The sequence below is a fragment of the Tribolium castaneum genome, chromosome 8 (assembly GCF_031307605.1).
Source record: "Tribolium castaneum strain GA2 chromosome 8, icTriCast1.1, whole genome shotgun sequence".
In the NCBI taxonomy this organism is placed as follows: Eukaryota; Metazoa; Arthropoda; class Insecta; order Coleoptera; family Tenebrionidae; genus Tribolium; species Tribolium castaneum.
The window spans coordinates 10,515,481-10,540,636 of record NC_087401.1 but is presented as its reverse complement, the minus strand read 5'-3'; the positions used below and the strand labels follow the sequence as shown (position 1 = coordinate 10,540,636).

Below are 25,156 nucleotides of genomic sequence, written 5' to 3'. Positions count from 1 at the left end.
AAATATTTTCGCTTAATTATTTATTACATTGTTAAAAATTTTAAAATTTTACTTTTCTGTATTTATTTCCCTATTACTGCACTGACTTTCACTTTCTTCCGAAACCATCACAAATTCCAATTAAAAACCACCGAAATTTTTAATCAAATTTAAATTTCCTCGAGTCATCGAACCCTCGTCACGACCAAGATTAAAGGGCCGGAAAAATTCGTCACACTCCTCAAACCAATCCGGAAGCATCAGTTTCGCCACTTATCGAAAAAAAACCCTAAGAAAAGGTAAAAAACACCAAATTAACAATCGGTAATTATTCCTCTAATTTATATCTTCTCTGCACTCGCATTATCCCTTTCAAACAAACATAATTCCGACATAAATCTTTCTTTATCTTTTTTTCACCCTCCGTCTCTCTCCGACCAATTGTCCCCCGTCGCCTGTCTCTCTCCTTGCATTGTTTCAATACGCCGCGTGGGCGTGGCTTAGCCCCGTCTTCGGCCGATGTCCCCCGAGCGTCCAGCCACCGAATTCAAACACACATCAAGTAGTGTAAGATCGCGCCGCTTACAGCAAACATAGACAAAAGCGCGTCGGCTTTCCGGTCACAGCTTACTTCCCAAATTTAAAAAATTGGCGCGCGCGCGATTAAAAAAACGCAAATTGGCCAAAATCGATTGTGTTTTGTTTGGGTGTCATGTGCTGGACCTCCGAAGGAGCGTCGCAGGTGTGTGTCGGTGTTTGTGATTTTGGATAGAATCGACGGACGTTATAGTGTGCTGTTGGTGGGAGAGAGGGAAAAAAGTGAGTGTTTTTGTGGGAGAGAAAAAAAGGTAAAGTTTTTTTAATAGTAGAGGAACGAACGACCTTGACGACTTTTCGGGTGGTGTTAGAGAGGTGACGTTATTTTTGCACGTTTGCAGTTATTTGAGGGTTTAATGCGATAATGCAATCGCTAATCGGAAGAGCTACTCAAGGTGTCGGGTTTTTTGCGACTTTTTTTCCAACGACATGGTTTTTTCATTGCGTGATTGGTGTTGTGTGAAGGGAATAAATTGGTCGAACAAACATAAAAAACAACAAATAAAAAACTATTTTTTGCTGTTTAAAAAAGCAAAGTTACAAATAATATTTTTTTTTGTTATATTTGGACCCAGTTTAATAATTTAAAAACCATTTATCTAAATGTATTCAAATTTGGTTTGTCCCTAAAAGTGTTCAAATTCACCCACCTTCGTTTGTTCTGGAGATACAAAGCTTACTTCATTTTTTTTTAGCTAGCTGCAATGGTCATATTAAACATTTTTTTACAATTATTACCGCGATCATGAGCATTAAAAATATATTTTTTTGTTATTTATATTAATTATAATATTTTAATTATTAACCTCCAAAAGTTACCCCAAAAATTAAAATTATGTAACAGTCAAATTGTGAGGTTGTAGAATCTTTTCAAGAGCCCCTTGATTTGAATTGTTTCATAACTTTAGCATAAATTAGTTTGGCCTTTGTATTATTAGAATTTGAAAGCTTTTTCACTTTAGAGTTTTTTTCGTCTCTTGTAATTTTTTTGTAAAATTTACTATTTCCGAGTAAAATAATAAAATATGAAAGGATGCAGATGTAGGTTTTTAGAAGAAAAAAAATGCATCAATTTATTTTTGATTAAAATATTGAAGTTATACACCCTGTATAATTTGGTCAAGTAACATTTCTTGTTATTTAAATTTATTTTTTATTGCACTGGAAATAAATTTTTTCTACAACAATAAAATCAAATTTTTGTTGTTAATTTTTTGCATACTTTGGTGATTTTTTTCAATAACTATTAGTGACGGAACAAAGATTTTCTTTCCAAAAGATAGCTAATTTAAAGTGCTTTCGAACGATGCTAAACTGAACAGAATTAAAAGCTACTGTTTTAGAGTTATCTAGAATATTTTTCAAAAAAGCGAAAAAGTTTAAAATTTTCAAATTAAAAAAAAACTGGTACAAGATCTTAACAGGACCGAAGAATCCATCTGTAAAAACTATTTTGATCTGAGACTTTTGGTTTTCGAATGATATATATTTTTTAAAGTTATTTGTATTTTTCTTTTTTCTACTTATATATGTTCCAAACCATTCTGTAAATTGTTAAACAAACACCTCATTTATTTTAACGTTTAATTAGCAAAATTTCTCCCAATACTTTGATTACTTCGATGAAGCTTTATTTAACTTATTTAAAAAAATTCTAGAATAAAAAATCAATTTTTTTTTACAATAACTATTAGACACAGAATAATGATTTTTGTGCTAAAAAATAGTCACTGAAATGTGCTTTCAAACTAAACAGAACCAAAAGTCATTGTTTTAGTTATCAAGGAAATTTTTTTAAAATTTTTAAATTTCCAAAATTGATAAAAAAAATTCTGCAAGCAGTTGAACAATATATGACAAAAAATTTGGGCAGTTAACATTTATTTAATTTGTTAAAATAACTAAATTTGTCCCAACACAGGGATTAATTGTGTGTAAAGTCTTATTCAACTTATTTAAGTAAATTCTAGAATAAAAAAATAAAATTTGTTATTCCTTTTTTTTCCAAAAACTATTATTAGTCGCAGGATAATGATCTTTTTTCCAAAGGATAAATAAATTAAAGTGCTTTCTATAACAAAACTAAACTGAATGAAGTAAGAAGCAAAAAGAGTTTTAAACTAATCGAGAAAAAGTAAAAAAAAATAACATATAGTTTTTGTATTATATTTTTTTAGTGAAAAACTTGAAATGTTTGGACAAAACCGACAAGCTTTTTTAGAAACGACTTGTAAGTACGTCATAAATTGTAGAATAAATGTACAATAATTTCTTACCAAAAAACAAACAAAAATATAAAAATATACAGTGTGTCTACTAAAAGTATATCTTAACAGTATTTCAAAAACTAATGATTGCACAGAATTGAGCGTTTGCTATTAAATACCTTGTATTTTTATCAATGCCTTTGAATCTTTTCGGAATTTTTCTACAATTATTTATAATTAAAATTAATTAATTAATTCATTAACTTATTACTGTTAAGTAGCTGAAAAAATTGTTATTCCTAATGTCATTTGAGAACAAGCGATGCTTAAAATGTTGTTTTGTGTTAAAAATCCTTAAAAAAATGTCGTCATTCCCTCAAAATAATTAATTAAATGAAAATTAAAAATTCAAAGAAATCTAATTTTGGCGCATTAAAAATTTTTACAAGAATTTTTTGTTCGAAACATCGTTGTTTTGGGACATTAGAAGTCATATAATTTCGATTAATTAACACTATTTTTTATTTTTATTTTGTTGAAATTTTTAATCAATTAATGTTAATTACAGTTCTGAAAAAAATCACTTGCTTAGAGAAAAACAGGTATTTAATAGCAAACGGTGAATTTAGTGCGACAATTAGTTTTTGAGATACAGTGAAAGATACTTCTATCAGACCACCCTGTATATTCGGACTAATTAATAATTATTTTTATTATTTTTGTAAATTAAAATGAGTACCTAAACAATAAAAGTATGGAACCAAGCGATTTACTGTTTTAACTAGTATTTGACTTTCAAAATAATTTTTATATTGATTTTACATTATTTTTTTTTATTTCTTGAATTTTTTTTTCAAAACATTTTTCTAAACATTTTATTTATTGGTGTTAAAAATATATAAAAAAATGTACAGAGTGTCTGCTAAAAATATTTCAAGTTAACAAAAGTTCGGATTAAAGAGGTTTCACTGTATTCATTTTTTTCCATTAATGACTGATAAAATCCGTCGAATTTTGCCCAAATTTCGTGTTATGGAAGTGCCTTGATTTTTTGTTGGAATGAATGAAATTATTCAAACGGGCATTTTATTATAATTTTATTGTCCCTTCCATTGTGTGCAAATGGCTGAAAAACCACGAACCCAACCAACCACAAATTCCCAAATCCCGCTTTATTTAAATAAATTTTCCCATAAATCGCGTCATAATTGCGCTAATTGAAAGCGACAACCTTTCCAACTCAAATAAATTGCTCTATTTAGCCATTAGACGTATATTTTTTAAGGGCATCTCCTCAGTATAATAGGTCAGTTAATAAATGCAGCGATTACTCGCTTTTTTCCTGTCGATAATTGCCATTGATGCAATTATTCTAATTAATATTATTACTTCCAACGCGTAAATAAAACGCCACAACTCGTTAAAATCATTGCCTTCAACCTGCGAGGAGAGGAGATAATTTTTTGTCGCCTGCATTCGATGCGTTTATCAAAAGTTCAGTCGCGAAAAAGCGTTGAAATCACCACAAGTGCGTTCAGTTCACCGGAACCCGGAATTCAGCCCGGAACCGGCGGTCAAGTTCAAAGGCGTGATTATGTAAGTTGGCGATGTAAATATATGGAGTAACAACCGAGAAAGGTGACTGGTTCGAAATGTGGTCATTAACGGCGGTTTTGCATTCGATTATGGCGGAAAACGGGATTTCGGGGGCGGATTTTTTATTTTCAAGGTTTTAAATAGAACACCAGGCTAAAAATAAACATCTAATAAATATAGCCATCAGCGATTATCGCTAAGGCGGCTATTTATTACTCAAATATTATTTTTACTGTTTTAATAGCAGGTGTGTCAATAGCTATCACTTGATGTAAACAAGACGTACATTTTAACTGCTTTGTTACTCATTGGCTAAGATTTGTTCTATAATTTATGCATCTGAAATATAAATACGCAAATAAGTAGGGTAAGTCCGGGAATGTTCGACCATTATTTCGGGGTCAATATCTCCAAAACTACGAATCGTAGAACAAAAATAATGACAGATTTGGAATCCTCAGATAATTTTACGTTAGACAGACATATTTGTGACCTTTATTTTTGGTTGCTGATTTTTTTTTAATTTTTTTTTGTGACAGATAAGTAAATTAAAATTTTGGCCAAGTTGTTGTATTCGGTTTATTTTGCACAATTTTGACTCGACTGTTATTAAATTTTGCATAGGGACAGATAATTAATTAATAAAAAGGGCTACAAGTTGGTTTTTTTTCGAGTTGATTTATTTCTGTTTTTGTTTACTTTTGGTAAACAGGAAAATTGGAAATCGACCGTGTTTTGTGTAATATCTCCAAAACTGCGGATCTTAAAATAAAAATGAAGACAGATTTGAAATTCTTAGACAATTCTACGTTAGATAGACCTATTTTTCACTTATATTTTTGGTTACTGTGACCTTGATGATTTTTTGAGTGGCAAATAAGTAAATTAAGATTGTATCCAAGTTGTTTTATTCGGATTATTTAGCACAATTTTGACTCGATTGTTATTAAATTTTGCGTATGAACAGATAATTAATTAATAAAAAGAGCTTCAAGTTGTTGTTTCGAGTTGATCTATTTTTATTTTTTTTACTTTTGGTAGACAGGAAAAATGGAGATCGACTATGTTTCGTCGAATCTCTCTTGAACTGTGGGTCTTAGAACAAAAATGAGGACAGATTTGAAATCCTAAGACAATTCTACGTTAGATAGACGTATTTTTGAACTATTTTTCTGGATATTGTGAGCTTGATGATTTTTTTTGTTGGCAGAGAAGTAAATTAAAATTTTGACCAAGTTGTTTTATTCGGTTTATTTTGCACAATTTTGACTCAATTGTTATTAAATTTTGAGTGAAAACAGATAGTTAATTAATAAAAAGGTCTACAAGTTGTTTTTTCTTCGAGTTGATTTATTTCTATTTTTTTTTTAACTTTCGGTAGTCAAGAAAAATGGAAATCGGCCGTGTTTTGTTCAATATCTCCAAAACTACGAGTCGTAGAATAAAAATAAAGACAGATTTGGAATCTTCAGACAATTTTACGTTAGATAGACATATGTATGACCTATTTTTTGGTTATTGTGAGCTCGATGATTTTTTTTGTTGGCAGATAAGTAAATTAAAATTTTGACCAAGTTGTTTTATTTGGTTTATTTTGCACAATTTTGACTCAATTGTTATTAAATTTTGAGTGAAAACAGATAATTAATTAATAAAAAGGTCTACAAGTTGTTTTTTCTTCGAGTTGATTTATTTCTATTTTTTTTTTAACTTTCGGTAGTCAAGAAAAATGGAAATCGACCGTGTTTTGTTCAATATCTCCAAAACTACGAGTCGTAGAATAAAAATAAAGACAGATTTGGAATCTTCAAACAATTTTACGTTAGATAGACATATGTATGACCTATTTTTTTGGTTATTGTGAGCTTGATGATTTTTTTTTGTTGGCAGATAAGTAAATTAAAATATTGACCAAGTTGTTTTATTTGGTTTATTTTGCGCAATTTTGACTTTATTGTTATTAAATTTTGCCCAAGAACAGATAATTAATTAGTAAAGAGGGCTACAGGTAGTTTTTACGAGTAGATTTATTTTTATGCTTTTAAATTTTTGGTAAACTGTAAAAATGGAAGACGACGGTATTTTGTCTAATATCTTCAAAACTACGAATCGCAGAACAAAAATGAGGACAGATTTGTAATCCTCATGTAATTTTACATCGGAAAGGCATGTTTTCAACCTAAATTTTTCCTTAATGTAATATTAATGATTTTTTATTGACTGATAAGTAAAGAAAAATTTTGACCAAGTTGTTTTATTCGACGAAAATCGTATTTAATTACGTGTAAAATACTGTTGTTTGTTCGGTTTCAAGTAACTAACCTATCGTATTAAAAGTGGGAATACTACGTTTGATAGCAGTGATAGCGCATATTAAAAATTTATTGAAAAAATCTACATTTTTTTAAGTGAGTTTCTCGTTCATGTAAGTAGATAATTAAAAAAAATTTGTCACTTTATTTTGGTATTTTTTAATCGTTTTATTAATGCATGTTTATACTATTACAATATTTTTTTGGAAATTTTTTGGCTTATTTCGCGCAAATCTTTTAAAGTAATCGTAAGAGCGTTTCTGACTCAAAAGTAGTTGAAATGATGCAAACAATGGAAACTGCTCTGAATTAAATAATTCAACAAAACTGCAATAATTTCATATTGTTTTACATAACACTGAAAATATCTACGATTTTGATGAAACTCGCAAAAATTTTGGTCATAATTACTCCAACTGTACTTTTATTTATTTTGTTTTTACCTCGATTTGACCTCTTACTGTTTTTTTATTGTGTATTTTATTATTTATTTTTCTCTGGGGCTACTTTTTGAAATTGTGTTACGAATTATTTTTCACTGCTTTAAATTATAGTGGAGCATAATATGTAAAATTTATTGTCTTTTCAACTTTGTGTCAAATATTTACTTAAAAATGTAATTACAAATTTTAGGTTATTTTTATAGCATCTGTATAAGTTTATTATCAAGAGTAAATTTTCTTATATTTTGTTGAAATGTGTTTTTTCTAATAAGATTTATTATTTTCTTGAAATTAATAAAATTAGTTCTGCAAGATAAGTGAACAATAACATTTTTTACCCGATTTATGGTTTATCATTAATTTTAGTACTTTTGACTGTTTTTGCAAATTGGTCTTAATTTATTTAACAATTTTCAAGGGAAAGATCAAATACCTATTTACCAGTTTACCTTGAAAAAGCTATACTTTATACAGACTGCACTCAAATTGTGATTAGAATAAATTATTACCTTCAATTAAATTTCGAATCAAAGTGGCCTTTGTTTTTTCAATTGGTTGGCAACAGTGCAAAACAATGCGACACTGTGTCTTCTATCTTTTCATTATTCAGTGTTGCCAACCTAATCAACCCACTTGAACTTAGCGACGGTAGAACAATAAATCTGACCACAATTTAAACCAAGCGGAGCACAAATTTTTTAAGCGATTTATCCTCTTCTTCTTTTGGTTAAAATTGTTTTGAAAAAATTTTATTTATAGTTTTGGCTTTTGGTTAATTTTTGGTGACACCTCCATACACTTAAACACAGTCATTATCGCGTTAAACGTCAAGCCCGATTATGACAAATTGAAAACTTGCGTCGTAAAAGCATTATCTTTCGTGTGGATGTATGTATTGAAAAGTTTGAAACACATTAGTTATAAATAAATCAATTTGCAATGTTGGTATCGGTGTCAATGTCCGGCAAGTGTCAAATCAAGCCTCACCTAACCTCACTGTTGTGATCAATCATGATGTGTTTATATCTCTTCTCCTCCAACTCCAATTGTGCTAACGACTGTTTCACATGATTACGGGTTACGTCGGAGAAACGTTGCGGTTGCACGCTATTTGTAGTAGAATTCGGTCGCTTGTTATATATTTTTTTGTTTTTTCTCTCTATGTATTTTTTTTTCGGTTCGGTAATGACCGCTCAGGTACGAGGGGTCCTCGTATGTTGTTCTTTGCATTCCATTCATTGTGTTTGATATTCATTCATGAACGGAGTCGAGTCCTTTTTATTATCGAGCGAGGATCAATGAACGCGCGATTTATTTGACAGTTTTATTGGTTATTAAGTGCGAGGGTGGTGAATGGTTTTTTTAATGGCAATAAGACGAGAATTGGTTATTATTACAATTGCCTGAGGATGCATTGCATGATGCGCTTCCTCTTCGATGATTGCTCTATTTGTTAGCGGAAAAAAGGGGTAATTTAGGGACGTTTCGCTTTTTTAGGTTGGATGCCCTGCAATGACACGAAATAAAACAATCAAAAACGAAAGAGTGCGGTTGGAGGAATTACAATTATTTTGTATGTTTTTTCAATGAAATGAATAAAAAAAGTTACCTTATACGAAAAAATAGAATAAAAATAAAAAATAATAAAACACAAAATAATCTGCAATGACACCAAATAAATAAATTGATAAAAAACATAACACGAAAAAATATAATAAAAAATAAAACACAAAATAATCTTTAATGATACGAAATAAATCAACTGAAATTGAAAGAGTGCGGTTGGAGGAATTACATTGACTTAGTAACTTTTTTCAATCAAAAACAAGATACCTGATACGAAAAAAAAAATAATAATAAATAAAAAATAATAAATCAAAATAATCTACAATGACATGAAATAAACCAGTTGAAGACGAAAGAGTGTGGAGGAATTACACTTATTTTGTACCTTTTTTCAATCAAATAATAAAAGATATACCTAATACGAAGAAATAGAATAACAAATAAAAATAATAAAACACAAAATAATCTACAATGGCACGAAATTAACAAATTAAAGACGGAAGGGTGCAGCTGGAGGAATTACACTTATTTAGTATTTTTTTTAATCAAATGAAGAAAAAAAAGACACCTAACACGAAAAAATATAAAAAGAAATAATAAAACACAAAATAATGTAAAATGACACAAATTAATCCAATTGAAAACGAAAGAGTGCGATTGAAAAAATTACACTGGTTTAGTATCTTTTTTAATCAAATGAAAAAAAAAGCCTAATACGAAAAAATTGAATAAGAAATAAAAAATTAAAATAATTTTCAATGACACGAAATAAACTAATTAAAGACAGAAGGGTGCAGTTGGAGGAATTACACTTATTTACTTTTTTGTTTAATCAAATGAAGAAAAAAAAGACACCTAATACTAAAAAATATGAAAAGAAATAATAAATCACAAAATAATCTAAAATGACACAAATTAAACCAGTTGAAAACGGAAGAGTGCGATTGTAGGAATTACACTTATTTAGTACCTTTTTCAATCAAATGAAAAAAAAAGTACCTAATACGTAAAAGTAGAATAAAAAATAAGAAATAAAACACAAAATAATCTACAATGACACAAAATAAACCAATTGAAAACGAAAGAGTGCGGTTGGAAGACACATACATATACATATATATATATATATATATATATATATATATATATATATATATATATATATATATATATATATATATATATATATATATATATATATATATATGTATTAATATATATTATTTTGTGTTTTATTATTTTTTATTACATTTTTTTGTATTAAGTATCTTTTTATTCATTTAAACTAAAATATATATATATATATATATATATAAAGAGTGCGGTTGAAGACACACACTTATTTAGTATCTTCTTACAAATAAAAAAAGATAACACGAAAAAAATGGAATAAAGAATAATAACACACAAAATCTACAATGTCACGAAATATAAACTTACGTTTTTTTAAAAGAACATCTAATATATTTTTGCATTTTTGGATGTAGCTTTTAAAACTACTAATTATGACTTGAACTTTTATCGGTCGACTTTGCTTAGTTTTTGAAATATTTTATTTTTTTTTCAAAAATGTATTGTCAAAAAATTAAGGGACTTTGAGTACTTTAAAGAAGAGTGTTTACTCTGAAATCGGTAAAAATGCGTAGACTTTGTATTGTATCTAATGTCAGACACACCCTGTATGTGTGAAAATAATTTTAGCTAAAGCAGAGGGTTAGTATCAACGGCTTAGGAAAAAAAATACGTTTCGAACATTTAAGGACTTTACTTACGCGCTGCTACATTGTATAACACGAAAAACTAATTAGAAATAAAAATAATAAATCCCAAAATAATTTTCAAAAATGCGTGAGGACTTCAAAAACTAAAATAGCGAATTGAATGAATTTTTGTTCCGAAAGTTGGGTTTTTATTGAAGGAATTTTGTTGGCTTTAACTTTGGACTTTGAGATTTGATAACAATTTTTTTTGAAATTTTTAAATCATGCAATTTTTATATTTGTAAATAGTATGGAAGTTGTATGTTAATTATTTTGCAATTGTCTGAAACTAATTGTATTTTTTAATTTGTGAAGGATAATCAACATCTCGCGATGTTTTTGGAATTAGAAATAATATCATGTTATTATTATTCAATTTCTAGCTCTGTTTTGATTTTCATTTTTTTAATTTGGATTTCTAACTTCATAACTTAAACAAGACTTTAAATAAGTCGTTTTTTGAACTTAAGAGTTTATTCTGTCATTAACTAAGCGTTCCAAAAAAAAAGAATAAAACATATTGTAATGTTGACTGCTTTGTACTTTAGAATTTTGTAATTTAGAAAGGTGACAATTTAGGGACCTTTCGATTTCTTATTTTTTTTAATTCGTCAAAGAGCTCCGCTCTTCACTTTTGTGTTTTTTTAATTTTTTTGTCTTTCGATAAATGAGGAAGAGAAAAAAAATAAAAATTGGTTGGAGTAATTCCAGTTCGATAAAATTTTCTTTCATCGGTAGTTGTCCATTTTTATTATTACACTTCAAGAGCAGTTGAACCTGTTTTTAATTAAAAGTCGATTAAATTGGCACGTTTTTCATTATTATGGTGTTTTACATATTTTTTATGCTGGTAATTGACTTTTTTAATAAAGTTTGTTCAACCCTTATAAAGCTTATTACAAAATAAATTAAACGTCTAGTAAATTGAGACCTTTGTTTTAATTAGGTACAGTCATTGAAAAAAGTATAGTAACGACTATTTTAATTAAAAATTAACTAATAGGACTTACCCTAAAAATAGTAAGTATTTTTTCATCAGCTACATGAACTGGGAATTAATTTATGCTTTTTATAAGAGTTATTTCTGACTTTCTTCATTATTATTTTATTATTAACAGGAATATAATTTACAAGGTGAAATAATAAGCAACTACAAGACTATCTTTATTTTATTTTATTTTTATTTTTAACTATTTTATTTTTATTTTAAAAAATTAAAAAAATGGTAAAATAAAAATGATGACCTTAGGAATTAATTTGTTTTTTTAAGAATAATCGAAAACAAGTCTCAATAAATTATCGTCCAAAAAATTATTTTTTTAACCACAGTATATTTCTAAAGGTTGTTTAATGGGTAGGTAGAGCTGTTAAATTTCCCTGACAACAAAAATCAATTTAATGCATTTGTTGCACTTAAAAACGATTGAATTAATGAGAAAACTAGCAACATAATGATTAATGACAATACAACTATGTCGATATAGTCATAGAAACAATAGAAAATCGAGCTTTTAAATTTGACATTTGGCCAAAAATTTGATGTAAAACCCGGTCAGTGACCCAACCTTAAGAAAAAAAAAATCCCCAGATGATCAAACGAGTGCGAAATGAGCAAACTGTTTTGTTTAGGTATCAGTTCATCTCTCCCCTAGTTTTTCCCCCAAGGCCTTGTAGTAGAGAAATCTTCGGTCAATCGATAACTAGACCACGATGAGCCGAATAATTTGCATTTATATTATTTAAGTTTCGAAAAGTGCACTCTTGACGTTGACACTCTCTCTAACACGAAACACCTGTTTCACAACCTGACGATCTTTATCTTGTTTCAAATTCGATTCATTCTGCATTAACGACTCCCTTAATCGCAATCGGATGTCTGGCAATTTAAAAATTAAATCGGTGGTGCCAGAGGCGGATTAAGCCCAAGGCTTTAATAATGATAAAAAGAACCACAATAAAAAAATAAAATACGCAAATTGATATCGTCTTAATTTACACTGAGAGGCAGCAAAATGCGAAAAAAAAACAATTTAGAAAAAGTTAATTTTAAGCGTTTTTGTCTAAAATACTAACTAATTGTGTACTGGTAGTGAATAAATTTTATATTTAAAGTACTTTGTGAATTCTCCTCACTAAGCAGTGAAGCTTTAAAAACTATTAATTTAAATGAATTTAAAGATAATTAAAAAAAATAAACTGAACTCAAAAATTCAACAACCGAGGTAAACGTTAAAAGACATACTTTTAAAGCTGACCAGTATCTCATTTTTTAGTTCGGTTTATTTAGGTAAGAAATTAAAAAACTTGTGCTTAAAAGCCAAAAAAAGTGGCAATTGCATTCTTTTTCGATGAAATTTTGTATTTTTTTTAATTTTTTCTTGACGAAATTTTGCTCTAAAATAAACGAAGTCGAGTGAAACGGGCAAAATAACGTCGTTTTTTTTGGTATTTGAGGCAGGTTTAAAAACAAACTAAATTGACTAAAATAATATCAATTTCGATCAAATTTTATGATTTTTTAGCCTGTTTTAACGAAAGTTTTCGAGAGAAAAAACTTAATATGTTAACCACTAAAAAAAGTGCAATTTATTTCGGTCTAATTTTGTTAATTCTTCAGTTTAGTTTGAATAAAATTTTGGGAGTATTTTAGATTTTTGCAGAAAAAAGTGCTAAATTCTTAAAAAGGTAAAAATTATGTAATGTGTGAGTTAATTTGATTTTTGGTTTGTTATACCGACTTCTCTAAACTTAATCTTTTAACGCAAAAAACAACAGATTTTCGATTAAATGTTGTGGTTTTTCGGATAATTTTGACGAAAGTTTACTCAAAAACAAGCTAATTTGAGAGAAATTAACATCAATTTCTATTTATTTTGTGATTTTTTAGTTGTGTTTTGGGAAATTTTTGCAAAATAGTTTTGACCTAAAAAAAATTACATAAGTTTAGATTTAATTCGGTGATTTTTTTTCAATTTTATGTACAGATTTCAAAAAAACCTATTTTTTTATCGTAACTACAGTCGAAGATAACAGTCATTTTAATATAATTGGGAGATTTTTTGGCCACTTTTTAACGAAATTTTGCAAAACAATTCCTGAAAAACGTGCTCAAAACAGACAATTTTGGATTCAAATTGGTGATTTTTTGAAGATTTTGGCTCTAAAACGTGCTTAAATACTCAAAAAAGGCAAAAAACAATATTTTTGATCAAAAGTTATTGTTGTAAAAAGTTCTTGTACAATAAATAGTTTTTAAGTTAAAAGTTCTTATTTTCACCTACTTTTAGCAAAAAATTTTCTCAAAGAACTTGGTTCGCGTTCTAGAAACAGGTTTAAAAAGTCGAAAAAAACAGAATTTTCACAATTTTCGGTCTAAAATGGTGAAATTTTGGTTAGTTTTTTACAAAATCTTAAGGCCAATAACAAAATGTTTTTAGAAAACAAAAAAATTTATATAACCTCACTAAGTGATTGTCAGTTTATTAATTTTTACAGTCGAAGACCATTCTGGGTAGCTTTGTTTTCTGCAAAAATTACGAAAACTTTCCGGATGATTTTTCAAAAAAAAATTTTTTTTTTTAAAAGGAGTCGATGACAAAATATTAAATCAAGATAAGCAAATATGTTATTCAAGTCTTAAAAAGTTATTTTTGGTTTTGAAACAAAATCCAATTTTAAAACTGCTCTAACTCTGAGCTCATTAAGAATGTTATTTTTTTTTTTGACTAAATTAAGTGATTTTTTATATAACTTCAAACAATAAGTTGTTTTTTGTTTGAAACATACTACGTTTTTCGACTAAATTCTGTTGTTGTTCGGCTTTCTTTGAAAGAAATTTCGCTCAAAAAACCTTAAATTGCGTGAAATAACTTGAAACAATATCAATTATTTGAATCAAATTTCGTGATTTTCCAGCGAGTATTAACAAAATTAATCGAAAAAGTTTTGTTTTGACCTCAAAAAAATGCTTAAACCCTCGAAAACACACAAAATATCATTTCGGCTTTTTTAAGTAATTCATTTTACAGCTTATTTATGACAAAATCTAGCGAAATAATTAAGTTTCTGGCAGGAAAATGTGCTAAAACGCTCGAAAAGATCAAGAATTATACAGTGCCTGACTTAACTTTTTCGCGAAATCTTTCAAACATTTACCAAAATTCATTCTGAAAAATGTGCGTAAACGAGCGAAATCCAGCCAAATAAGTTAAATTAAATTAATTTCGATGTAAGTTCGTGATTTTTTGACTAAGAGACTTGAACAGGTATAACAAAATTTTGTGTTTTTTTGGTTTATTTTTAATGCAATAATTTTGCACAAAAAACAACTAAAAACACCAACAGTTGCTGCTTTTAGACTTTTTGACCATATATTTAAAATGGATATTTGATTCCAAACTGAATTAGGTAAATCGCTTGAAACAGGCTGAAGTACAAGGTGTGTTAAAATGCTTCTCATCTAGTTAACTTAAAAAATGATTTACATGCAAAAAAATAAAATACCCATGTATATGTAAATAAATAAATGTTAGTTGTAATTTTCACCAATAATCAGATAATTACATGCAAAATTTTTGTTAAAAAGCAACTAAAATGCAAGAATACGTTTTTAGCATAGAAGCTTATAGTTCCGATGTGGAGAGTTTATAAATGAAGAATGGCATATTCGATGTACAGCGTGCTCAAAAACTGGCGCACCAACTCAATGGTGTGTGATAGGGAAGTGGTTAGATATAATGGTAAAAATGGTAAAAAAATTCTTTGTATTAAAGTTATTGATAAATAACGGATTTTTGATAAATGATATGTGGCAACGTTGTCTAACAGTCATGATCGCAATAGAATTTGAGCAACAATTCGGAAGTAAAATTACCGTTGGGGGCGCCACTGAGCTAGGTCGAAAACAGTAACCATAAATGGCGGGAAAATGTTTATTCGGATATTTTGAGCGTTGTACGAATTTTGGGGCTTCACAATTATTACATTGCCTATGCGGAATGATTATTGCATCTTTGATGCAAGAAACGTATGTTGACAAATGAGAGATGACGAGGAAAACACGAATAACGAATGACTGTTTGGTTCACTTTCTTTATTGGAAAATTATTACAAAGACATTGAAAAGCCTACCTTTTGGCATAATTTACGTTTAAATGTATCAGCAGTTGTTAATCTTTATTGTAGTTTTGTAGATTTACCGCAGCATTTCATGATTTTTTCAGTGGAAAATTCTAACCTAAAATTCATAACACTTCACTAATTTATTGGTTTCTTGAGCCAAACTTTGTGTTCGCTGTGATCCATTACTTATGATCTTTAATTAGACAACTGTTTGATAACACTTTGTAATCAAAATTTAAATATTTTTCACTTTTTATCCACTTTCAAGTTCCAACAATAAACACTTTATACCACGAAAAACTACAGAACCAAAGTCAACGTTAGGATTTACCACCACGTACTTTTAAAGTAATTCTTTCTATTGTAAGTAATTAACACTATACACGCAAAATTGTTGAACAATTTATTAAATGTCAGTTAAATGCGGCATTACGAAAATTTCTTTACTGTTTTCGACATAGTTCAAAAGTCATCACCAGAGGGCGTCTAGTTAATTTTATTTCCGAATAAAAATAAATTATTTTTGAAACGGTTCCCTAGGAAATAATTCCCAGTGTTGGCACATCTACACATTGTGATTTTTTGGATGAATTTTAATTTTTTTAAATTAAAAAAACTGCTAAAATCTGATAGTAAATTTAAAAATAATTATTCATCGTTTTGTTACGGAACGATTACCTGGTATGAAACATGAGAATATAAAAAAATAATGAAAACTAAAGAAGTTAACACAATAAGTTTGTAGCTCCAGATTTTTTAAAATATAACTTTAGGAATTTTTTCAACATTTTTCCCATAATCTGCACTTGCTTCTCAATAACGTACCACTGAGTTGGTGCGCCAGTTTTTGAGCACCCTGTATAATTACCTGTCAGTAGTTCTGTAAAGCGGCACATAAAAAATTCACAGGTGATTCTAGATGAAAATCATTTTAACGCACTTTGTACTTAACATCAACATCTAACAAACAACTTTTTTGACACTCTTTCAAAGAGTCGAATCATTTCGCGAAAAATTGAAAATCGTGTTATTTTTTTGTCATTATAAGTGTGAACACTTATAATTTTTTTGCATAAATAGTTTGATTTTGTTATCAAAGTAGGTACCCAAAAATTTTTTTCTAAGTAATTTTCCAATTTTTGTGGCCTCCAGTTACGTTAATCCGCCTCTGGTTCTTGAAACAAACGAAAAAAACTTGCGACACTTAACACAGTCGTTTCATCTTTCCATTGAGTTCACCCCTTGATGACAATCTTTAACTCGTCAGTGAGAGAATGGTGTCATTTTCCAGCTCCGTCGTCGAAGATGTATCCTTGGTACCGTGACTCCGTTGGCGGTCAATTAGGGCAATTATGCGGCCCGATGGCCACCACAATCAAAACCGAAAACGGCTACAACGACTGCATGCTGGCCCTCGACTACGCCACGCAGAGTAAGGTGAGTAAAAGAGAGACAAGACACCCCAACTTAAAATTCCCCTTATGTAACACGTTACTTGAAAAACGCCAAGGACCTTCCAATTAGCAATGTAGATAGATGGCTGTGTGTTTACACGTGTGCGGGGGTGGGGGCGGCGGCATGGCACGTGCCATGGGATCAGTCTCTGTGTGTGTTTGCGATTTTAATATAAAGGCGGTCGGGTTATCTGAGTGAGGATCGGCAATACGTTGGACTGATTTATGGGATTATCGGGGGATCTTGGCGGCGGCGGTGCGGTGGCGGCGACACGGCGAAAGCCGAGTGGGACAATTTTTTAGGTGTTTTGTATGGATATTTTATAGCATTTACATTTATTTTTTAAGGTTCAAACTTAAAAAATTAAATCAAAACTGTGTCTAAATTCATGAATTCTAAACTTTCCATTAAAATAAATTTGATTTTTTCTTACAAATTTAGTTTTTGTCTCGGAATTCTAACATTTGCAAATGAAGACTACTAAATTAAATTTATGAATGTATTTTCTAAAATTGCAAATTAAATGAATGTATTGTTTGGAAATTTGAGTATCAAGTTTTATAACACATACTTTCTTATTTGGAAAATTTACATTAATTTTTCAAAATTTCGATATCAGTTTTCAAAGTTTTGATTCTCAAATTCGGAATTCAAGCCAACACACTTGTATGCTTCCAGAAATTCAGTGTTTGATTTGGAATTTTGTCGTTTTGTAATAAGGACTTCCAAAAGAATCTATGAATTTAGTTTTTAGACTTGGACTTCTGTATTTCTAATTTATGAAGTCAGAATTTTTAAATAGTTTCAAACAACAGAACTTGATAATTCAATCAATTTTTTGATTTGGACTTTTGATATCATTCAACAAGGACTTCTATAAATCGCAGAATTTGATTTTCAAACTTGGACTTCCAATTATAAATTATTATATTACTCCAATTGGACTTCCAATTCTAATTATGAACTCGATATTTGGACTTCAAAACCTAAAATTGCGAATGAAATCAATATGCTCCTTGGAAATTTGGACTTCCAGTTTCATAACTTTTTGTTATTCGGAAAATGAATATTAATTTTTTTTATTGGATATTTATTTTGAAAATTTAGATTTTTAAATACAGAATTAAAGCCAACAATTTTGAATTCTTCAAGAAATTATGTCGTTAATTTGGATCAGGGATTTCCGAATTTATAATTTTGAACTCGAGATTTGGACTTCAAAGACTAAAATTGCGAATTAAATGAATGGGTTGTTTGGAAATTTGGATTTCTAGTTTCATACTTCGTTATTTGAAAATTTTTTATTAATTTATCAAAATTTCGATATATATTTTCAAAATTTTGATTTTCAAATTTGGAATTCAAGCTTCTAGAAATGCAGTGTTTAGTTTGGACTTTTGTTAATTTGTAATAACGACTTTTCAAAGAATCGTTGAATTTAGTTCTCAAACTTGGACTTCTGAATTTCTAATTTTATGAACTCAGAATTTTGATATAATTTCAAACAGCAAAACTTGATATTACAATCAATTCTTTGATTTGGAATTTTGATATTATTTAACAAGGATTTCCTAAAAATATTTTAATTTCCAAATTTGTACTTACTAATATATAGTTTATTGTGGACTCGAAATTTGGATTTCAAGTCCAAATTAAAATTGCGATTTTAAATGCAGAATTCAAGTCAGCAAATTTGAATTCTTCCAAAATTTTAATACTTAATTTGAAATTTTGATATTTCCTAACAAGGACTTCTAACAAATCAAAAAATTTTATTATCAAACTTGAACTTTTGAATTTTTAATTTTGAACTTGATATTTGGACTTCACAAAACTAAAATTCTATGTGGTGTTTGGAAATTTTGATTTCCAGTTTATATTAGAGTTCGATATTTGGAAAGTTAATATTATTTCTTAAAATTTCAATATTTTCAAAATTTTGACTTTCGAATTTGAGATTCAAGCCATCAAAGTGGAATGCTTCCAGGAGTTTAGCCTTTGGTTTGGAATTTTGGCATTCTGTAACAATAACTTGTAGAAAAATTTATGGACTTAGTTTTCAAACTTGGACTTCTGTATTTCTAATTTTGAAGTCTGAATTTTGAGATCGTGTAACATTAAAACTTTAATTTCATAATTTTTTTCAATTTTGAATTTAATATTGAGTTTTCTAAATTTGAACTTCAAGTCTTAAATTTTGACATTGAAATCAATCTCAGGTTTGAATACAAAATTCAAAATACAAAAACCAAAAATACTAGAAATTCTGACTCAAAGACCTCGAGATTAATTCAAGCCGACTTTGGAATTGGTGAAGAATTTCTGATTTGTGAATTTAGTTTTTATTATAAACTAAATTTGGACTTCTAATTCTAATGTCTAGGAATTCGTGTTAGTCCTAAAAGGTGCCATTTTTTAAATTTTAATTTATTTTAAAATTTGGACATCCTGTCAGATCCAAACTTAATAATATTTAGAACTTAGACTTTCAACCTGGAACTTTTCTTAAATTCACATTTCAAATTTTTACCTAAAATTCGAGTTGTCATTTAACAGAGGAATATTTAGGTATTTCTTTACTAAAAAAACAATCATAACTCGGAAACTAAAACTCTAAAGCAAGACAGTTTGTTCCAGGAAATTCTACAGCCCATTTTACCGATTAAACAATTTTTTACATTTAAATTTTTGATTTTTTTTTCTAAAAAATCAAAAAAATTTTTTTTAATTTCCTCTAGCAAAGTTTTATAAGATGTCCTTAAAACCATTTAGAACTCTTATTCGTTTAATTTTCCGATTTTTCCGATTTTTTTTGAAATGTTGATCAATTTTTGGTACTTGTAACCTTTATCAGGTTATAACTCCGAAATTATTAACTGTAACCCCATGAAGTTTATTATCTTTGGAAAGCTCTTTTAATTATCTATCCTTTTATAAAAAGATCATGGCTCTCCGACTAATAGTTTTCGAGAAAATAGCAAACAACAGCAAAAATAGCTAAAATATAATATGTATTTCTATATATACTTATTAACTTATTATATTTATTTCTGAATGCTAACCCTTAAATTGAGAATTTTCATATTAATTATTTTTTCACTTCTGGACAGAAAATCTTTTTTTCATGAATTTTGTAAATAAAGCATTTCTATTTTTTTAGCTGAATTTACCTACAGTAAATAGTCCGAATAAGTATGTATGTATTTAACTTTAAACCAAAATATCAGAAATTTTGTAACAATTCAGAATTTAATAGTATGTTTCATATTGAAATTTTGTAAATTAAACAAAAAACTGACGTTGAAATATTGTATTATTCTCTAAGAAATCAAAATTTTTGATTTGTAATTTCTGTATTTTTTATATTATATCATTATTTGGACTTACAAGTAAGAAATATTGTCTCTCGAACTAGAAAATCTAAGTTAAAATAAAAAAATTAAGAATCAACTACTATACTATACTTTTTTATACTTTATATTATACTATTTTATATATACTATTTTTTCTCGACCCAGAAATTTTGAAGTTGTTCCCACTTTTCAAACCAGAATCCACACGTAAATGACTTTACAATCAACAACTTTATACGTGCTATTATTACGTTAATTACTCCCCCTCCCTCCTCAAAAAAGATCCGCGCCATTAACTGATCTCGTCGGCACATTTAAAGATCCCCAAGATAAAGATAGCGTCGATCTTACTTTTAATTAATTGGTCGAACAAGACAACGCTACCGTTAATTACGTCGGTTGTGTTGCCTCCATGTGTGGCTCGAAAACATGAAACGTTGTCTTAGTCGCGATGCCGCCAATATTCTCCGAAAAAATCGCAGTCGGCTTAGCACGAAAAACAAACGAAATTTTTACAGTGGGGCAAGACACGCCCACCGAAACAAAACAAAATCACCGATCACGTGACACACGTCACTATAGCAACGATTTGTTTATTGGAATTTTCGGCGCTTTGAATACAACGTCCGGCGCACAGATGTCGCCACACACTAAAATTTAAACAACAAACATCGATTCGCTCCTGTTTTGTAAATATTGCCAACTGTGGCAAAAAAATAGCAACCGGAAGAAGCGACAAAAGACGACAGTGGCGCCGGTTCATTTGTCATGACGTCACTTCCGGTGCGCCCTCGGCGCCGCCTAATGTGCATCCAGGTCCAGGGCCGGAGCGAAGATTGTGGGCCCTTGTGATGGCTTTTTTCGGATGATCGGTGGCCGCTTTAGCGCTCGCTCTGCTCAGACCGATTCGGTTTTTTTCTCTCCTCCTCTCTCTTTTCTCTTTATTTTTATTTCGAGTCATTAGCTCTAAATATCTACATTTCCTGCGTTGGCTGGGACGAAATCCGACCAACGACGGGTAATGATGATTGCTCTCGACGTATGCGATGTGTCGCCGGCTTAATGCGTTCAGGGGGGCGCCGGGGGCCTCAAAAAATACTTCCAAGAAGAGGATTAATTCAGTATTAAGTGCTATGTTGTTTGTTTATGCGTGGCGCAAGCATAGAAAGTATTAAGTAATTTTTTAAAATATTCTAAGACTTTGCACATACATTTCATGAAGTTTTAAGTTTATCGGCTTATAATAATTAGGTAAGTTAGAAAATGTTAAATATCATATTCAAAAAAATGGGGGTATAATATTAAGTATCAAACTTAAAATTTTAACATGTTCTAATAAATTTGATATACCTATAGGTACTACTTAAGTAATTTTACTTACGCAGATTTATTATTATACAGGGTGACCCAGTGGTGCGTAATCGGTCTATAACTTTTTTATTATTTGAAATATTACCATGCCGTTTTCACTTTCCAATAGATCGACTTGAAGCCCACAAACTAAAATTATTTTTATTGTACACAGGGTGTTGTATACAGTGTGGTGAACCAAAGTTATATTTTTTTTAATGGAAGAGCCTATATATTTTTGCATAATTGGATTCTACGCAAAAAAATAATGTAACTTTATATAAACTGTTATGGCTTTATCTTTTTTCGTTTCGGAATTATTCAACTTTTTCTTATAAAAACGACCAATTTTTGAAAAATCACTGCGAAGTCGCCTATGAATATTTTCCGAAAAAATTGCAACAGAAAAACTCGGAATACCCTGTACTTTTAGCAATAGTCGACTTTTACTTATAAAACATGCAGATAATATACAGGGTGTACCAAAACGCAAAAAGTTTAATAATTCATTTTTTTCAAATGGAACACCATATATTTCTTTACACGTGTCAATAGCATTTTTCATAAGCTTTCTAATGATATGCGGTTTGTATAGCAAATTTGAAATATTTCTTAAAGTGGTCAATTTTTTTTCTTTTTTTATTTATTTTATTAATTCTTGAGGAGCAAAATTAATTTATGTATCAAGTAATCATTAGATCACTAATGTAATTGGTCACATTAGCACATATCAAAAAATAAATTACCATTTGAATGATTCTAGGATAACAAATTTTCTTATAATAAAATTTTTTTTTTGAAAAATTTTGAAAAATATTTTAAATTTTCTTTGCAAACGCCTTACCGTGAGAAAGCCTATCAAAAATGCTATCGATACATAAAAAATACAGGTTGTTCCATTTGAAAAAAAAAAATAGTTATTCAACGTTTTGCGTTTTGGCACACTCTGTATATTATCGGCGTGCTTTAACTAAAAGTCGTCTATTTGCTAAAACTATACGTTATTCTGAATTTTTCTGTTGTAAATTTGCCGGAGAAAATTCATAGGCCACTTTGCAATAATTTTTCAAAAATTGTTTTTTTTATAACGAAAAGTTGAATAATTCCGAAACGAAAAAAAAGTAGACCCATAATACTTTATATAAAGTTACATTATTTTTTACGTAGATTTCAACTATGCAAAAATAACTTTGGTTCATCATCCTGTATACAGCACTCTGTGCATAAAAAAAATATTTTTAACTTGTGGATTTTAAGTCAATCTATCAAATAATAAGATTTATTTGTTTTTGGGGGTATTTACGGTAATTATTATTTTCTAGAATTTATTTAGGTACAATGTCATTTCATCGCATGATTCATTAATTTTTGTTAATACCTTACCTAACTTCCTTTATCTACGCGCCTTTGCGATCACCTGATGTTTTTTGTAAATGACGATTTATCGATATTCTCACACAATTTATTCAGTTTGTCGATCACCGTTGTATGAAACGCGTCAAATAAAAATTGTCGAGTGAGTTGATTTTTCAACTGAACTCGCACAGTAAGTACTGTTTGGTATTAATTATCTTGATACTAAGTTGTAAGTAATTAAGTGTTAATACTTTCTAAGTACATTCCATGAAGTTTTAATTTATCAATTAATAATAATGTAATAAAATGTTGAATATTAAGTTCAACATATTTAGAGTAATACTATAAAGTATTAATACTTAATCAAACTTAAAACCCTAAGATTATAAGTGCGTTTGTTGTTTATTCGTGTTTTTTAATTTATAAGATGCCATTTCAGTATTTTGAGTTAGATATTAAATTCAAACAAGGTCTTACATATTAAGTACTACATTTTAGTATTAAGTGTTAAATCCTTTCATTAAAAGCAACTACCTGTATTATTCGGAGATTTTATAATTATTCGTACATACAAGAGTAAACTTAATAAACAAACTTAAAACTGAATAATATTTTAATTTTGCAGACAAATTTAAAGTGCTTCCACGTAAAATGAGTATGGCTTTTTACCTTAAGAATTTAAGTTTTTTCAAATAGATTTTTTATTAAAAAAATCTTCTTATTCTTAACCTGGATCAAACCAAGGCAGAAGGTTTAACTTTGAAACATGTTATACCTATTCTACCTAAGTACGAACTTTATACCACTTGGTTTTAAGTTGTGTGTATAAGTAAAAAATCTTTCACGCTTAGATGTTTTAAATATTACCATCCAGTTTTAAGTTTATTGACTTAACAAGCAAACCTAAAATTGAAGATTGTTGTTTTCTTAAGAATTTAAGTTTATTTAATTAATTTTCTGATTAAATGAAACTTCTGATTCTGAAATTGAGTTAAACCGAGGCGGAAGATTTAACTTTGAAACATATTACACTTTTTATTTTGACAATTTAGTTTTATGTCACAGGTCACCTTGATCTGTTATGTTGTTCTGTTATGGAAGAAAAAAAACTTAAAAAAAATATTAGGCAAGGTAGGCTTAAAATTTGTGGATTTTTAGACAACGCAAATGTGTTAAGAACGTGTTAATAAGAATGAAATATAAATATAAGAGTACCTATACTATCTAAGTTTATGCCAATTGGTTTTAAGTTGTATATATAAGTATAAATATAAAATCGTCCAGACTTAACTATTTTAAGTACTTAAAATACGTAACTATAATTAAGTAAGTAAGTTTGAATATTAAATTAAATATATTAAACGGCAAGTTAAAATGTGAGTTTTCGAGTTTTAAGTTTCTTGTGCTACTTTTAACATGCCAATTCTTTAAATTGGTTTTTAATTTCAGTGTTTTAAAATTAAGTATTAAGTTTAAACGAAAGTAAAGGTAGATAATATTTGCAGTGTTATTACACTAAGTATATTACAGTTTAAAGTATATTAAGTAGAAATAACTGTCTGTATTAAATTTTTTATATCGAGTATCGAGGAAAACTTAATTTCGTGTTTTTAAAAGTTCATTTAATTACATTTTTAACTTTTAAACACATTTCTCAGTTTAGTTCTGAAGCTCAAGGCACTTTGATCTGATACATCTAAACTGCTTTGGAACAAAAAACTTAGAAATATAATTACTAAGCGACACGAACGTATTTGTGCAACGCAAAATGTTTATTAAGGGCGAGTTAACGGCAAACTTAAAATATTTAAGTTTATTATCTAGAGAAAAATTAGTTAAATTATTAAGTACGAAGTTTATGTCACTTATAAGTGTGGTGGATAGATTGTGTAGAGAAATTTAAGTAAAAAAATATTAAATGTCAAGTCAAACATCCACGTTTTTAACGAAATATAAGTTTTAAACTTATACATAAATAAATTAGAAGTTTTAAGTATACTATAAAGTATTATTAAGTATATATAAAGTGCGAAATTTTAATGAAACTTAAAATCTGTAGTA

The 25,156-nt window shown here is 28.7% G+C and overlaps 1 protein-coding gene across 2 annotated transcripts in view; it reads left to right on the top strand.

The window, feature by feature from the left end:
- Nucleotides 1-541: 541 nt before the first annotated feature.
- Nucleotides 542-25,156, top strand: part of LOC659822 (zinc finger protein rotund) — a 145,346-nt gene continuing 120,731 nt past the window's right edge. The window contains exons 1-2 of one of the 2 annotated variants that reach the window (XM_064358285.1): nucleotides 542-827; nucleotides 16,873-17,018. In XM_064358285.1, coding sequence (XP_064214355.1) covers nucleotides 16,887-17,018 — 132 coding nt within the window. In that variant the 5' untranslated portion in view covers nucleotides 542-827; nucleotides 16,873-16,886. Of the gene's footprint in view, nucleotides 828-4,250; nucleotides 4,380-16,872; nucleotides 17,019-25,156 lie in introns of those variants that run through there. The other variant, XM_008203014.3, reaches the window with a different exon arrangement.